Source organism: Pocillopora verrucosa, chromosome 11 (assembly GCF_036669915.1).
Source record: "Pocillopora verrucosa isolate sample1 chromosome 11, ASM3666991v2, whole genome shotgun sequence".
In the NCBI taxonomy this organism is placed as follows: Eukaryota; Metazoa; Cnidaria; class Anthozoa; order Scleractinia; family Pocilloporidae; genus Pocillopora; species Pocillopora verrucosa.
In genome coordinates, this window is record NC_089322.1 from 16,724,755 (window position 1) to 16,741,968 (window position 17,214).

A 17,214-nucleotide genomic window follows, 5' to 3' on the forward strand; every position below is an offset into this window, starting at 1 on the left:
TAGTCTCTTTTCTCTCAAACTACCAAGGTATCTATTTAATCCAGTCCTAAACTTTTCCTTTGGTGCACAATGAAAGGGTATGATCTGGGTAGCCATAACTCTTAAGCTGTGCCACTTCAACCTGTACATTGGATACAGGAGAGTTAAGGAAATCAATTGCCCTCCACCTTAACTTCCAAGAACTGACTGTTAATTTTCTCCCCTAACTGCTGAAAAAATATCCTTGTAAATTAGTATGAGAATAAGATAACTTCTTCCTGATAAGTTTTAAGTATTCTTGTTACCTATATGACGATGTATGGATGTTATGGGGAGAAGTTATTTGTTAATCACTTCTGGGAGTTTAAGGGTTTAACCCATGGGCTACTGTTCAGCACTTTCAGGGGAATTTCACTAATTTTAAACCTTTTCACCCTTGTTAAGCAACAAAATTTACATGAAGGAAATACCAACTAGGTTGTATATGTAGATGTTAAGTACAAAGACATCTAAAAGACCCACACCAAACACAATACACCAGGAAGAGTTATTTACATCTTTTTTTATTCCACAAACAAAAGCTTAAGATTCCATATTCACAGCTTTTCCACCTTGGCGCTTGTTATGCTTCTTAGCAAAACGCAAGTTTCTCAGGAGTTTCGGGTCAACCTTAAAAACAAAAAGCAAATATGAACAACAAAAGTTAGCCTCTAGGATGACAAGAAAAGAAATCAATCATGGTCATGCTTTGCCAACCAAACAAGTAAATTATTTGTATGACTAAGAACACAACCTCAAAAACTATTTGTCAGAGAATTATATGGGTAATGAACAATTATATTTTCAGAGAGTCTCTATGTCTGAAAATATCAAGTTCGATGGTAAAATTTACTCTTAATTAACTCTTGCTCCAGAGCATGCATTAGCAAGTGAAAATTTAGAGTAAAATCCATTCAGGGGAGCATTCACCACTACTCATAATTACATGTAATATAAAATGAGGACATAATTTATAGCTGCGAACACAGAATTTCAAAAGTGTTTGTGTGGACTGTTAGTAGTTGTTTAGCTCAGATTGTCTTGAAACCTGCATCAGTGAGTGACGATTTCAAGTTTAATCATAAGCATTACAAATTCTTCAATTCTTATTGGTGCCTTCCCAGCTTCAATTTTCACTCATTCTGTACAGTTGTAATTGGACAGTGTAATCTGTCCTCTCAGCTAAATCCACCAATCACAGAATTGATCACAATAACCATAGCAACAACCACTTATCCAAAGAAAAACTAGGCAATTATCAAAATGGAGGAATTTTTAACTAAAGACATTGTTGCCACAGGGGATATTTGTTCTAAGTGTATTTGTTTTTTTGGAAATTGAAATGGTTATGATTTATTGGTAAAAGGATTTTGTTGTCATCCAATTCTGTCTGTAATCATACTCATGATAAACAAATCTGACTCCTACTTCACAGTTGTCTGATTTTGTCAATCACTCATATCATTACAGACCAAACTGGACTCCACTCGGTCCTATTGCCATTATTAATCCATTAAGTGACACATTTATAGCTCCCTCATAATTACAAACAGAAAGATGAATATAATTCTATAGCTGAAAGCACAGTATTATTAAAACTGTTTGAGGGGACTGATCTACTATAACAATCTTGGGAAAGAAGAACTCAGCCATCTGATTGCACATTTCAATGAGTGTGAACATTATTGTTGTTGACAGACAAGTGCCTTCACAGAGAAATCTTAAATAACCCTTAGTATTTGGTGGAAATGTACCTTAACCCCTTAACTCCCAGAAATAATAAACATAAAACTTCTTCCTATAATAGTTTCACATTATTCAGCAAACCGGCATGAGTACTCAAACATTTCAGGTACAATTTGTTATCCTGATCTAACACCAAATTCTCACAACTAATTTACAAGGAAATGTGTAGCAGCTAAAAGGGAGAAATAACACTAAGATCTTGGGATTTAGGGTTAAGCATTGGATAGCTCTAAAGATTCATTAACCCTGCAACTCCCATGAGTGACCAAGTGATGAGATTAAAGAAAAATGTCAATTGGAGGATTATTTGTTGATCCAATGCAAAATTCTCCAAACTAACATCCTAAGAATTTTAAGTCAGACAGTGAGGAGAATTACTAGTGCAATCCTGGGAGTGAAAAGATTGAGTAGTGTAGGTCATATTTTCCATATTTAATTGTCCATGCAGTTACATCTACATTTCTATCCGAATTCTTTTCACACAAACACAATGCTGTTTACGAATGAGCAAGTCAAACAGGGTGCACTCTAGGTACAGGATGTTCTTTACCTCTCAAAGATTATAAAATTATTCCATCACTGCACAGAATTCTCCAGTTCAATTTCAATAGCCCAATCACGGAGAATATTCCTTAGTCACTTTACACTGTTCCTCTCATGACATTTCTTTACAAATTCCTTTTGTGGTGTAGTCACAGCCAATTTTGTAGGTGTAAGTGCCTTTTATTCAAAGTGATATCTTTATAACTTAAATCAAAGAGGATGTAAAGTTTGTATGGGTCAAGGATTGCCCTGCAGAGCCAATACAAGCTTCCAAGTTAGGCTGTTCCTTGAGATTTCGTGTAACCAGTAAGGCTTCTTGTCTTAATCAAACTGCAGTATGCTATCAAAAGTTTGCATATCAGATTGGAAGTGACTACACCATAAGATAAACAATTTTAATTCCTTGTTATAATTGTAATTCGCCAGCATAAATGACCACCAACTTTTCAACACCAGGAAATTGACAGGAAGTCCTTGATGCTATATATGTCGAAAATACAGCACTCGTGTCCAAAAGTTACTTTAGATCATAAGCACTCTACCTATCCTTCTACATTCATCACTAAAATCAAAATTTTCAACACACATCTTCGTTTAAGACCATCGAACTCAAGGATCGATCGAGGTAAATAATTGCACATAAAAAGGGGCACATACGTACGATTTCTGTATTTACTGGGTCACGCAATGTAACGCAAATTTCGAGTCACATAATTATGGGTTCTACTTTCCGCTAATAACGACAGCTTTTACAGGACTCGAAGTTTGCGTTATAACCGTGCACAAACTAACATTAAAAAGAGGTATTTAAAAAGAGGTAAAACTATTTCATTCTGTAGAATAACAACTTAAAATCATCGGTAAACGTACCCCTTTCAAAGATGGAAATCGCTGCTTCTTGGGCTTTTTGATTCCATTTCTGTGCCATTTGTGGCCTAAAAGAGTAAACAAAGTGTATCAAATTGAAATAAATATGCCATAAAGACTTCAACTCGCTGAAATAAACTGAAACACAAGTTACACTGGTTAAATACTCACCTTGATTGTGGTTGGTGTGATTCTTTGACTTCGCCATATCAAGACGTGAACAATCTCGCCAAAATCCTACAAATTTTGCCAAAAATTGGTTAGTTCAAAGGCACTTTAACACTTTAATCACTGAGCCACTAAAATTCAACAATTGGAGGTTAAGATGGTTGATTGAGGCAAAGATATTACCTGGATTGTTCAACCAAGTCAAGACAGTTTTCTCAGGAGGAGAAGGAGAGGAAGAGAGAGGAGGTACACGGCCGAAAAGAAGTCTGGGGAGTTCGTTCCCAGTCTGTCAAAAACACGAAATCACGGTCACAACAAAAAAAAGGGCTTGGGTGACGATTTGAGCTACGATGCCAACCCAGTCAGGAATCAAACACAGTCTGCACGTAGTAATCAGTGAATTTTACATTCTGCGCAGTAAAGGAAATTCCTGGTCGGCCAACTAAGGTCAAAGGTGTAATTTTCTTACACGTAGTAAACCAATGACGATGTTTTTCATGGCGAAGAAGATGTGAGAAGCCTTAGAGGTCTTGAAATCTTCTCTCAGAAGAACATGAGAATTTTAAGAAAGGGAAAAAAAGTGAGGCAAGATTTCAGGAACCGATCAGAAACCGATCGCGAGTCACCCCACGTCGGACTCGTTTGAATCATACAATCAAGATGCTTCCTTGTTCGTGGCATTTTCCAAGGGAGGGTAATTATTTCCGTGCTTTTTCCCCCACTCCATCTTTTGGACTTGGTCCAAATTGACCCACATGAGAACACCCACACGAGCCAAAAACATTGCGGTAATCAAAGTTGTCAACGTTTCTTTAGATAGCGTAACATGCAACGCCTAAACCACACGCAAAACAGAATACAGTTCCGGAGTTCACAGGGTTCATGAAGAGTGTGGTCTACTTGTTGTAATCGCGATTCGTTTTCTTGTTGTTGTTGTTGTTTCTTTTGTTCTTTTTTGTTGCACCTTCAGTTTGCGACAAGATTAATTTGAAAGGTTGAAGTCAGCGGCAGCACAGGCGGCCCAAGCTCACGTCTCGAGAAAAAGCCAACGATGAATTCATGAACGCGTCACGCGTTGTGCGACTCGGTGTTAAGTTACGGGAGGAACCGTTGCCCTGTGTATCCGTCGTAGTTTCTGACGATTTCTGCCATTTCAAGCTTGCTTTACCATCACTGTTATCCACTTCGTCTTTTGACATGGATAACAGTGATGGTAAAGCAAGCTTGAAACGGCAGAAATCGCCAGAAACTACGACAGATACACAGGGCATGAGTAAGTTTTATTGATTTTACGTGTAAAATATTCATATTTCGAAATATTTATCGTTGTAAATCGACCATATTTCGTTCCCCATACTATTCCTTATAACGTGTTCAAATTTTCAACGGTTCCTCCCGTAACTTAACACAGAGTCACACAACGCGTGACGCGTTCATGAACTCATCGTTGGCTTTTTCTCGAGACGTGAGCTTGGGCCGCCTGTGGCGGCAGCAGCTCATGACTGGCAGTGAGAAACCGAAAATTTCTACACAGGGAAAGATAGTTACTTCGAACAAGACATCCTGTTTGAAGAATGAAAAATTTCGTCACTTGGTGTTTATGACTAGAGGGAAGGGGTGACGTTCTGTTGTCATAGTGCCTGTTTGCACCTTAGTCTACGACAGGATTAATATGAGGGGTTGAAGTCAGCAGCAAAAGCCCATGACTGGCAGTGAGAAACCGCAAATTTCTGCCCAGGGAAAAATAGTTACTTCGAACGTGACATCCTGTTTGAAAACGGGAAGATTTCGTCACTTAGTGTTTATCACTAGAGGAAAGGGGTGACGTTCTGTTGTCATAGTGCCTGTATCAAAGAGTCTTTAACAGCATGTATGTAATGTAAAGGTTTATATTTTTTCACTCTTACAAGGAGCATGGTTTTGGTCAAAAAGCAGGAGAACACAATTACAGTTGACCAGCGCACCCAAACAAAACGATTACAGTTCAACAGCACGGCTAAACAGACGATTAGTGTCGATTAAAACACTCAACTGGATTTTGAGCTTAAATTTAGCGAATTAATTTCCGCCGGTTTGGTTAGATCAAGTCGTCACAATTATCATTTCAATGTGTTCCCTTTCTACCATTTGTTAAACATTTCCGGAACAATATTGGCCTGTCAAATAAATCTGCTCATACGGGAAAGTAAATTATAGAGAGTCTGGTTTTAAATCTACTTGCTAGTTTATAAAGACACTCATCTAACCCAGAAATAGTCTAAGAATAGATATCACGATTGTGTATATTGGATAATATTGTCAAAGCTTATTTGATGTTTTTCCCAATTGAGAGGGCGTGCTTAATTTGCTCGCAATCCTCTTATCAAAAATTTTTTACTATCCTCCCACGGGAACTTCTTCAACCGCAAGCAAATCGATACGTGACTTCTTTGGCAAAAGGGAGGCATAAGAATATCCTAGAATTTTTTTTGAAGCTCAACTTTTTTTGAGGTACAAAGGAGCATTTTGTGACACTCCAAAGAACGAACAGTGACATTGTTGCTCTACACGTGCTGTTTGTGAAGTTATAAAAGATCATTTTACCCTTGGGAGGGGGGGGGAGGGGTGGAGGATTTTGGGAAGCTTAAATGATTTTCAGGGGGGACGGAGAGGAAATCAGTCGTCGTAAGAGATTATAGTGATCTCTTGGTCGCTGCTAACAGGGTAAGCCTCCCCACCCCCAAGATAAGTAATGACAGGTTACTATGAACCATTTGGAGAAGAATAAACTGTCGTGTTCCAGTCAGAGTATTTCGAGTCAACTTGGGTTTCTGCAAAATTTACTTCAGCTGGAAGGAAACTTCAAAATATTAGCTCGGTAATCTGTAAAAACACAATTGACAACAAAATATCAGGTGACTAAGGATGAGGAACATTCAGAAAACAGATTGCTTCATGATAATCTTAAAAATTATGGCTAAATTTTTCCTAAAACTCATGAAGAACAAACCGTGGTAAGGTTACCATGTCCACATTAAAATTTCGATCTGCAGCTGTACTGATACGAACTCTCAAGCCTTGATTAGCTAACGGCCAACTCATACAAAGAGGAACTAAATGATCGAACCTCCTTGGTACGAAGGCAATATATCATTTGAACTGAAACAACAGCTAAATTAGTCCAAAACGTTTAACTCAACCCTTACGTGCAGCAATCAACTTGAAAACCACAAAAGGAATATAGATTTTGTCTAAGATTGCTGCTAAAGATTTTAGACGGTGATATTTGCGTACGGTGTAGAATTCTCGAAACTGCTTTATACCTTGTATTTCGACTTAAGCGAAGCATATCCGTTTTTTTATGCCCACACTCAAGACCTCTTAATCGTAACTCCATTGTTAAGAATCACAAACTTTTAGGAATGCACTTTATCACGAAATAATATAATCTTTATACTCTCCCACTGACGCAGCACCACAGTTTCTCTAGAAATTTACCCCCTTTATTCATAATTTAAATTCGGCTGTTTTGCAGATGCTGCTAGGATCCCAGTCTCCTTGCGATTTCATTTCCCTCCTTCCAACGCTTATTACAACCAGCCAAACCAAAATCCATGCAAGGAACATTACATGTCATTGTTAAATGCGTCAAGAGTCTAACTTAAACGACAAAAAACACTAATTTCTGTTTAATAATCGTTTATCATTTTGCTTTAATAAAATATGATGGTACCTTTATTTTCTCTCGTTTTCTTGAAGGAACTGTGAGCTTCGTTTACAAACTTGCACCAATTTTTCTAATATTATCTCTTGATGCTACTTATAAACTAAGGCATATGTTGTTGAACCGTTTCCGTAAACTGCAGTTCAAGATGCTTATCTTTTCATTAAAAATTCAACTTTCTCCGCGAAAGAAAATTTTCCTGCCTTCTCGAATGTAAAATTGCGCTTAGGCATGTGCTTCGTTCCCTTCTAAGTTAGAAAAAAATTTAAACAATTAAGTCGTTTACTTTGGAAAAACTGTCGGTACACTTTTTCAGCTACTTAGGTTAAGGCAAGATGGAAGCTCTCCGGCTCTCTCTCCTTAAGGACTCTCCACTGAACGCAGTCAAGGCTTCAATATAAGGAGGTCTTAAAAGATGTTCAAAATCATATATTTCAGCCAGTTTAAATTTGTTCTGAAACAGGGTTTTTACCCGCTTTTCTACTCCTCTTGGAAATCTAATCATTTGTAGTCGAATTTTTTTCAAGAAATATTAACATAAGCGGCGGAGAACTAAAACGATATCTAAAAAGGGGCTAAAGATGATCGATATTTTACGCAGAAAAAGTTAAAGTTTAATGAGACAAACAGCACCAGATTTTTTTAATTATGATTATTTTTAGCTTAAAACTAGCGTGTTATCTAGTTTGGCACCCATGTGTCGTCAATTTGCGGTTTTAAATATATGTTATATCGGCCTTGTTCTAATTTTTGCTGAGGTTGTACGTGACATTTAAGGTAAACATCAACCTACGTAACAAAGAGAGGGCATAGGTTGAAAACTTGTTGACAATATTAAAAAAGGGATGTGTGGCTTTTGGTATTGAAACTGTACTACGGAAACCGGTTACGTTTTCCCAGCCCACCCATTGTGGGAAGCCTTGCAAAACTGCTTCATCAACAACAAACTGAAGCAAGAAAAGAGTGATAAAAAACCTAGAAATTGCTAAACAAAGTGTACATTTACGAAATCTTCTTGTCCTCTGTGTCACGCACACGAAGCATTTAGGTCCGCTCTCAGGATTGACTGGTTTAACAGGTAAAACAAGTAACCACATCAAAATAACGACAAAATGAAACTATGTTGATGGTCAGTTTTTTTTAGAAATAAACTTCTGTGTTGTATAAATTGAAACAATTATTTTCATATATCATAAGTGTTTAGAAATTCTAATTTGTTATCAGCCAAACTAGGAGATCTCTTTTAATACTACTAATCAAACCGTATTAATTTGGATCGTTTTGATAGCTTGTTTTTCTCCACGGGGCACCGTAGTTGCATGATTCGCCTTTTAAAACCAATCCAGCTTATTGTTTTTATGTTCAACAGATCAAGAACCGGAAAAAGGTGGAATTTCCTGCAACTTGATTTTATTGCTCGATGCAGACAGCAAATACAATAGAGTCGATACTGAAACGTGATGTTGTTCTCTGAGATAAAGGACTGATTACTAAATACTGATGCTGGCTTAAGTTAGAACCTTTCCGGTTTTTATTAAACATTATCACAGGAATGTTAGCACCTGAAAAGGAAAATAGTCGAGTTTACTGTGTAATTAGCTTGGAAAAGGACCTAGAGGATTCTAAGAATTTTCTCATTAGCTCGATTGGTGCCAATTTCACTCAGTATTCAGGAAAATTGTCTCTTTTCCTAATGTGGTGGGTGATCTGATGTTGATATTGATAAAAACTTACTCTTTCCGTCCTAAGATAAAAATATGTTTGTCTCCCAGCAGTGTCTTGATATCATTACTAGGCGAATGAAGCGTTAATAGCTTTTTTTCTCCCGAGGAAAACGGAAAAATACAGCTTGAAGTGTGTGTAAACAACAAACCGTGCGTCAGTCAAGATAAAATAGAAAAGAAACTTGCTCTTTCAGATTGATTAGCTGAGATATACGTTTGAGCGTAACATAAAGCAAAAACAAATCTTGGTTTGATTTTTTTTAGCGTATATTGAGAAGCTTTTGGCTCTTTTACCGGGCTCCGTAAATACTTCATGTATAAAGCCCGGAATTCCTGCCATATTATTTCAACTGCGTCACTTACTTGCTGTAAGCAACAGCTTAGTCGAAATCCTGGTGAAGGGGAGAGAAATTAAGAAAAGTTAAAACAAAAAACCGGATAAGCTGGATGCAAACCTGCTTATCCTCAAATGAAGAATTGATTTTCTTCTGTTTGCGGGTGTGTGTAAGGCCTCCAGATTCATGACCTCTGGGCAAAAGCGCTTAAAACAGAAAGAACCATCTTTTGACTATCAAGTATGAGCCGAACGATATATTCAAATAACCATTCTCAATTAAAAGTAGCTTCATGATCAAAACTGTTTTAACTAAACAAGTCATGATACCTTCGTTAAAACAAACATATTAACACGAGTCCTCTTCTGTATTTAGGTTCAGCCAATTATATTATCGCACTCAGGAAATACCATCGAGTCGCGCCAAGCTTATATCATCGGTACCCTCAGCACGAACCTTGTCCTAACCTCATGCATACATGTTGATTTAAGCTTTTTGTTGTTGTTTATCATAACACTATTGTTAGATTATCCAAAGGCTCTTTCCGTTGCATCTAAACAGCTGGAGCAGTCATGTATAGTATTTTTCTTTCTCTACAGTAACAAGCAGAAACAGTCAGGAACAATCCAGCAAATATCATTGTCTTTTCTCCTCTTTTCACCGACACAAGCTGCAAAACTTTTGAATACCTTGGTGTTAGCTTTACATCATTTATAATTTAATTTCCTATACAAGAGGATCTTATACTTCAAGCTGAATTTAACGGTCTTTTCTTACTTTCATCGCCCCTATGCTAGACCATATATCAGAAACGGCCTAACATCTTATTTGTAAAATTGTTTGGGTTCGCTACGGAGATGTATTACAGGTTCATTGTTTTCGAGCTTAGTAACCGCTACCTTCTTCCAAAAAAATATGGCGGTGTGATCGGGTAAGGCCTTCCGGTCTGATATTGCTAGGCAACGAGACCTTCAACCCCCGCCAAATATTGAATCATCATCCCTACCTTATCGCAGCGATGACAAAATAGAATGTTATGGTGGAAATGCTCGTTCTAAGCTAAAGAATAGCTTGTTTACTTGGATCTTTCCTCGTTAAATTTGTCCGTGATTACAGAATACTTTTAACCAAGCTAAGTTCAATCTTTCTTTGTGCCGTGTTATAGAATTCAAACACATTTGGTCCTGAACCTTTTTTTCCTGTTGGTTTTAAAGTAGATCAAAAAACTGATGTTCTATTCGAGGCCCTTTTTTTCCCGCTGCAATAGCTGCCGCGATGATTCGTGAGGAGGTGGGAAATTTAGAAGGTGGAAGTCACTTGAGATTTATGGCCCAGACGGAGTTTCATCTGATCAACGGAATCAAATACTTGAGCCGTTGAATGTTAAATTTGAAACTTTTCCAAAACGTGAACTTCGCCAACACAGACAATTTTCTAAACTTGAATTTCTTTCCAGTGCATTGAGAATGTTGATTAACTGTGTTATACCTTTGCAAGAAATATTAAGTTTCGTTCTATACAAGATTATGAGTGTTTAATGTGAATGTTTGGAAGACTTTAAAGGGATGAGTAGCCACGGAATCTTTATACTGTAAAATTAAAGTTTAATGATATCAAATGCGGCGTGATAAGTTCGTTAATAAGTAAAAAAACACTTGAAACCATAAACGAGATCGGAAACCCATGAATGTCTACACTGGTTATAAAAATATTCGACAGGTCACGAGTTCTAAGCAAATAATACGTTAAAACAACTTCATCAAATGATTAATGAAGCGTTTAAACAAAGAGAGCTTATTCCTTACAGACGTTTGTTTTTACGCTGGTAGATTTCAAATGGGTTTGTTTACTTCGCTCAAGCGTGACGTAAAACCATGAGCCTTTGATAAGGTCTTGCATTACGCCTATTTTTAGATCTAACTGAAATTTCGATATTTTTTTCTTTTGAGCGTAAAGAAATCGATGAAAGAAATCAGAAAGAAGGTCGATGAGAAGAAAGGCCGTGGGCGCTTCTCTCTCCCTTATTGCGCACAGTTTTGCCCACATCAGCACTTTCGCTTTGTGTCATAATTTGTTTTGAAAATTACAATATGCAATATCCCATTGAGAAATTCAAAGTTAGCACAGCTTCCTGCTAAAATGAAAAATATCGCGTTATCCGTTTTAGGCTCCGACGCTTGTGTTGTTTCAGCACGTAGAAAAAGTCCGGCTTGGCAATAACAACTTATTCATTGAGCAGTAGTGCCAATTAAAACGAAAACCTTCGCTGAATTTGCTTATCAAGACGTGGTTGCGCAACAATCCGGTTTAGTCATATCAAAACATAATACTTCAAACGCCCACGGGCTTATTTACTCCCATCGAGGCAATGAAAAAAACGTGGAAAGTGTCCTGTTGACGTGGGCGAGGGCGGATTATGAAAGGAAAGGGGGGGGGGAACTTTCCTTATGATTTGTGCTAAACTAGTCACCTGGGCTCCGGGGAGTGGTATTCCTTTTGATATCTCATATGTAGGTGGGTCACCCGTGCAAAGTACCCTTACAGTCATCAGGTATACCAAAGAGTTGGAAAGGTACGAAAGGGAGGGGAATTCTATCACAGCTCTTTTAATCAAGTTCTTCCCAACTAGGTTATTCATGGGGGTGCCATTTTTCATTGGTATGTATACGAAAGTGTATCTGAAGTTGCAAATGAAAAGAGGGGAGATTCAGTCTCAAGGGTAACCCTCCCCCCCCCCCCACCCCTGTATAAAACTCTGTTGAGTACATCTCCCCAGGGCTTCATCCCACAGTAGTTTGAAAAGGATGGCTGCATCAGACAGTCTTTCGGAAATGGCTCAGCTCTAGTGAAAGCGGAAAAACACGATCACGTCGGAAGGTGTTGAGAAACAAAATGGTTCCTTCCTTCACTACTACGTCCTGGACATGTTTGATACTTATCGTCTGAGTTTTCGCAAAGTCTACGCTATCCTCTCCTTCTCTACCCTCAAGGGAAACGCACGACCCCCTTAGCCAAAGCACTCGTGTCCCAACTTGTCGATTTCGTTACCCCAGCCCAATGAAAAGAACGCCAAAACTGCTTCATCAGTGTCTTATGACTGAAAGGTGACCCCTAATTCCGGTAGGTGGCTAAATGTGTTAGCTTCGTCGCGAGTTTGAGGGTTCTATTTGAAAACTGATCGCTTCCGTTTGAATAATTAATCGTTTGGTTTATTTACGCGACCGATCTGTGCTTGAAGGCCTACAAAACAGTCTTTCAGGAACCAGGCGAAAAAGCAACTTCTTCGAATCATGAAATGAAATTACGAATTATTGACGGTCAACAAAGGCTGAGAGAAGTCTTCTATTCGGTCGAACGCGCGACATACAAGTTATCTAGTCAGAAGAACAGCATTGCGCATGCGTCGTAATCATCTTAAAAATAGAGGCAAATATAGTTGGCGCCAGTAAGTCTGGAAGACCGGAAATCGTGCTGTTGAACTTGCCGGCAAAACGCGTGAGGCTAAAATTCCACTTCTCTCAAGCCGGATCTCGCGTGTATTAAAACTCTAACTCGTTGTTTATCCTTCTTCTTTCCAATCAAGCTTACTTTCTTCGATTTTTTTCTCTTCTGTCATCCCGTAGAAGAGAAATTCAAATCGAAGCCTGTGACAACTTTTGCCCTGAAGGTTACAAGTTTTAATTAGTGCCAGAATGTTGCTCACGAGATGTATGGGTTGAAAATTTCTCTGATGAAAAATTTAAGTTTTAACTACGGCTTCTCAGGGTAATTGCTAACTATCATGCGGATTAAGCATGTCACAGAAGATGATTTCTCCTCCCAGTTTACTAACGAAAACAAACTTTAGCTGCAATATTTAATGGAGTCTTATTAACAAAATACCGGAAACACACGTATTAATCACTGCTTGAAGTTCAACTTTGGAGCATTTTCAACCTCCCATCTTGCAGAAGGAATTAGAACATCGTGGAAAAGATCAACTCTTGGGGTCGATTGGAGACCGAATGAGACCATACCTCGACTCATTCGCTGAGTATAGAAGCTAAAAATAAACCATACGAGTGAATGGCTACTTCGACTGTGTAACAGTTATTGACAAAACAACCACAACAACTGCTCGAGGCAAAATTTTCGTGCTTGCTACCACAGAGGTTGAACAAAGTAAATTATATTTCCTTCCCTACGATTCTCAGTCGCTGCCATGTTGCAACTTCTGACAAAAATAAATGATACAAAACACGTTTCATTTTGAGTTTGAGAACTTTCTACATTTATTTAAGGAGATATTTCATAATTGTATTTACAATCTGTATATCTAACAATAACCAACTAACTAATACATATATACAACTTCTCCGGAATCTATGAATTGAAGGAATTTCCCACAAATATCATTCAATATTTTTAACTATTTACAAATCTTCCTGAACATAAATTATAAATCTGGAATTGGAGAGGGTTTCTTTATCAAAATTGATGCTGTAGGAGTATACAATGAATTTTAATAAAAGAAATTCCTTTATCGATAGAATTATCGTCAGTTATGAAGGTTATTGGCTGCGCGAGAAGACTAATGGTAGAGGTATTGATCGTAAACGTGTTAAATGGAGTACGTGTCTGGCAAAGTTTAAAGAAGTGTGTAACTCTGTAGAAACTAGTCGATGAGCACAAAAGTGTGCTTACAGTTTAATTGCATACAATGCAAAGTTCCCTCAAGATTATTCAAACTACCACAAAATGGTTTCAATGCGCTATACAAAACTATAACTTCAATTTCTAAATAACTTTAAAACGATTTCGTTCGCTCTATCCTTAAAGTAACTGTATATCTCTCCGATACGAAATAGTTTTAAACTTTCTCGGCATAACCTCTGCTAATTGTAACTCTTTCATTAAAGATCATTGCTTGCCGTCCTTTTGTTTCCGGAGAATAATTCTTAAGTTCTGTTATAATCTATCAGCTTGATTTGAATTCAACCTTTTGACAGCTCCAACGAACAACGTTCAACTCAAGTCTTCGACTTCGCCGTCTAAACTACAGTCGCTCGAGAGCGTACTCGTCGTGGAACTTGGGGTTTGAGGTGTTCTGAGTTGCCTTTCAAACTCCAGTAGTTGTCCCATAAAGTTCAAATTTGGATTAACACTCGGCTTTCTTTGTTTCACGAAGTCGTAAGCTTCATTTAAAGTCATGTTGAGGGCTGATATTAAGTAGGCGATAGTTACAGTCACCGAACGCGAGACTCCGGCAAGACAATGAATTAAAACTCCACGGTTCTGTGTGATGCCCTCATCTGGAAAAAGGAAGAAAACAAGTTTTGATTATTAGGAGTGCAGGTATCAAAACTTAAGTTAAGCCGCAAATTCAATATCCAGTCAATAAAGCAATGGATAGTGGTTACGCTACACTGAAGAAGGAAATTAGAAATTCTTGCTTTAGCGGCAAAATCTATTCAAAGCGGACCACGAGTGTATAGCGAAGATAATTTATTAGAGAAGCGACTAAAATCTAGCCAAAAATGTTTTAGCGATTACCCAAGGGGTATCTGTATAGATGATTACTTTAGTTCAATTCTGAGCGATATTTACGTCAGATGACAACGTAGTAGCTTTCTTCAATGTACCAACCAGCATTAAACAAACAAACGCCGAGTGAATGCACCAGCGCTCGTTTCTCGAGTCCATAACCACCCACTCACTTGATTAATAAACGACTCTTTTTTCGAATTACCGAACTCACTTGCTCTAAAAAGTCAAAAGATTTGTTCCAGTTACGTATAAAAAGTAACAAATTATTTCTACGGGGGGCGTTTGCCGCTAAGAATTACAACTTTCCCGCAATACCACGGTTGCTATATCTCGCTATTTTTTATCCATCAAATCTACTACATCGAAAAAAAACATTAATCAATCTTCGAGCGAAAAAAATTATTAGTGTTAACAAACTCACCTATGAATTGAAATGCCTCTGGAAACATGTCGGATAGATTAGCTCTCCAGTTGTCTTCTACTGGGAGTTTCTTGTATTTAAAATCAGGCAAATGTTCGAAAGAGTTCGGCTTGTCGTGTGTAACGTTTAAGATATACGAAATTTCGTATTTCTTTAAGAGTTCCAAATCTGAAGAATCCTTTTCGCTGCCAAGGTATAAACGAGGTAGGATCTGAACAGGGACTTTTGTCGTGGACTCTTGGTGATCAGTGATTTGTGGTGTAATTGGTTCAAGTTTCAACGCGCGGTCATTGATGTCGGTGTCTTGTATCGTCAATCCTGACAGAGACAGCAGTGGTCTATCGACGAGTTCTCCAGCGACGCAAAAACTGGGATACTTATTCTCAAACTTCGTAAAGCCACCTGAAAAACATCGGAACAAATCGTTGTAATTAGTGAGTGGCGTATATTAGATTAAATGCGGGCGAGATTAGTTCAAAAACAAACAAAATTCTGATGGTGTCCCCTTTTGAATCAGCAAATGAGCAAGCGACAGACTGTCGAAAATTTAGTTAACACGCCAGTCAACTAAATTTGAGGACAAAAGTACGATTGTTAAATTAAATACAAATCTTTAATCTTACCTTCAAGTAACCAAACTGGCGTATTGACATCTTCGGAAAACTTCTTCAGCAAGACTCCTAAGGCACTGTTTGAACATACGCTCGACACATCGTTCGTTTCCGAATCGTACAAAACTATTCCCGACGCCAGGCGAAGATTCCTGTTAAACTGAGCCTTGCCATCCTCCGAAGTGATCATTGAACTTATGGCGAAGTTTGCGCCTTTCTTTAGTCTTCGTAGCATGAGGGAAGGAATAGTTAAATTAATCGCGCCCTGTACATGGGACTGAGCATACTCGGCGTACGGTCGGCAGTCGAGAAGTAACAAGATTGCTCCATTGCTCAGTTGGTCTGACAACCATGAAATTGTGGCGCCTTTGGCCATGTATTTCTTCTTCTCCCCTTGAATTCTTCGATAACTCCTTGGGCTGTCCACGTAAAGTAATGAAGGCATTTCAAACTCGGTTCAACGTTTGAGGTTCGCTAAAGCTACGCTCTTAGAGAAAGTGATTTGATGTTTTCCTTTCACACACCAACATAACAATTTGATTCGGTGAAATGAACACATTGTATTTAGCGTTGAGATGATTGACAGTCATTATCTACTTATGTGTTGGTATGTCGTAACTATCCAATCAGAGTCTTCCTCGCTGAGAGAGGCGCTCTTTCGTCATGATTTCCATAGCAACATATCAGGACTTGAAAGAAAAGGAGGGGTAACCCGTTCTCTCACCTGTCAAATGCTTCCGGTTAAGTGAAAGCTAAAAAATTATCATAACAGGCCTTGCGAAATGCTGTAATAATACACTCGGAGTTGGCCAAAGTGCTCTACATATTCGGCAGTAATGAACAGCGTAGCGACAGGGGCATAATGTTTATTTGTGGACATGCGATTTTACGACTTGGTTAAAGAACAACGAAGTTTTTTTTTTTAACCGTATCCCGCTGGTTCGGAACACATCAATATCTAGGGCGCGGTAGTAATTACTCATAATTGCTATTCAAAAAGCGCTTGCCTTCCTTTACGTAACAATACCGAAATCCTGCCCTTTGTTCGCTTCACGGTCGAACGATCGGCTTCAGACACTAAAAGTATCATCGATAAAGTTGGAATTGGTGAAAATTTTTCACTATTTCGGAAGGAAAATTGTTTAAAATAACTTTTCGTAATGGTTTTTGGCCCATGCTATCCTGTTACAAGCTCGATTTCATTTTCAGAATATTTCAAAACATGTTGAGGTCACTAGGTCGCGCTGAAAGACTCGGAATATTTCCTGGTGGCCAATCAGCGACAAGTTGTCATATTTTCTGGTTTGTTCTTAGCATGTTACCTTAATTAATAATTATTCGAACGGAAATCCAATGCCATACCCAAGAAATCCTGAAAAAAAACTTTTTAAAATAACCACAGATATTGAACAAAGTCTATTTTCGTGTCTTATGTTAATCTTAAAACATACTTCAGTTTTTAGTTCGAAACTTTTTCTTTTCGAGTTTAATTGACTTTCACTGTTTTACAAAACAGCAATACGAGGGAACGGAACAAACACAGTTTGCTCAC

General features: G+C 38.1%; 2 protein-coding genes across 2 annotated transcripts; both read right to left on the bottom strand.

Annotated features, from left to right (window-relative positions):
- Positions 1-526: 526 nt before the first annotated feature.
- On the bottom strand, positions 527-3,856 carry LOC131774218 (uncharacterized). The gene is made up of 5 exons (XM_059090227.2): positions 3,812-3,856; positions 3,526-3,628; positions 3,346-3,411; positions 3,178-3,242; positions 527-648 (listed from the first exon to the last, which is right to left on the bottom strand). The coding sequence occupies exons 1-5, from the start codon at positions 3,839-3,841 to the stop codon at positions 562-564; spliced, it is 351 nt and encodes a 116-aa protein (XP_058946210.2). The 5' UTR covers positions 3,842-3,856; the 3' UTR covers positions 527-561.
- Positions 3,857-13,762: 9,906 nt separating this feature from the next.
- LOC131774232 (dual specificity protein phosphatase 6-like) lies at positions 13,763-16,207 on the bottom strand. Its single transcript, XM_059090244.2, is given in 4 exon segments — positions 13,763-14,120; positions 14,123-14,395; positions 15,052-15,453; positions 15,675-16,207. Coding segments are annotated over 4 exon segments (1,167 nt in total). The 5' UTR covers positions 16,108-16,207; the 3' UTR covers positions 13,763-14,061.
- Positions 16,208-17,214: the final 1,007 nt, after the last annotated feature.

Bases quoted from the DNA above. Each gene is read 5' to 3' on its own strand.
- LOC131774218 (XM_059090227.2), bottom strand. From the start codon at position 3,841: ATGAAAAACATCGTCATTGGTTTACTACGT. The intron at 3,629-3,811 runs GTAAGAAAATTA...TGTTTTTGACAG, and splicing joins TCGTCATTGGTTTACTACGT to ACTGGGAACGAACTCCCCAG. The intron at 649-3,177 runs GTACGTTTACCG...TTTGTTTTTAAG, and splicing joins GATTTCCATCTTTGAAAGGG to GTTGACCCGAAACTCCTGAG.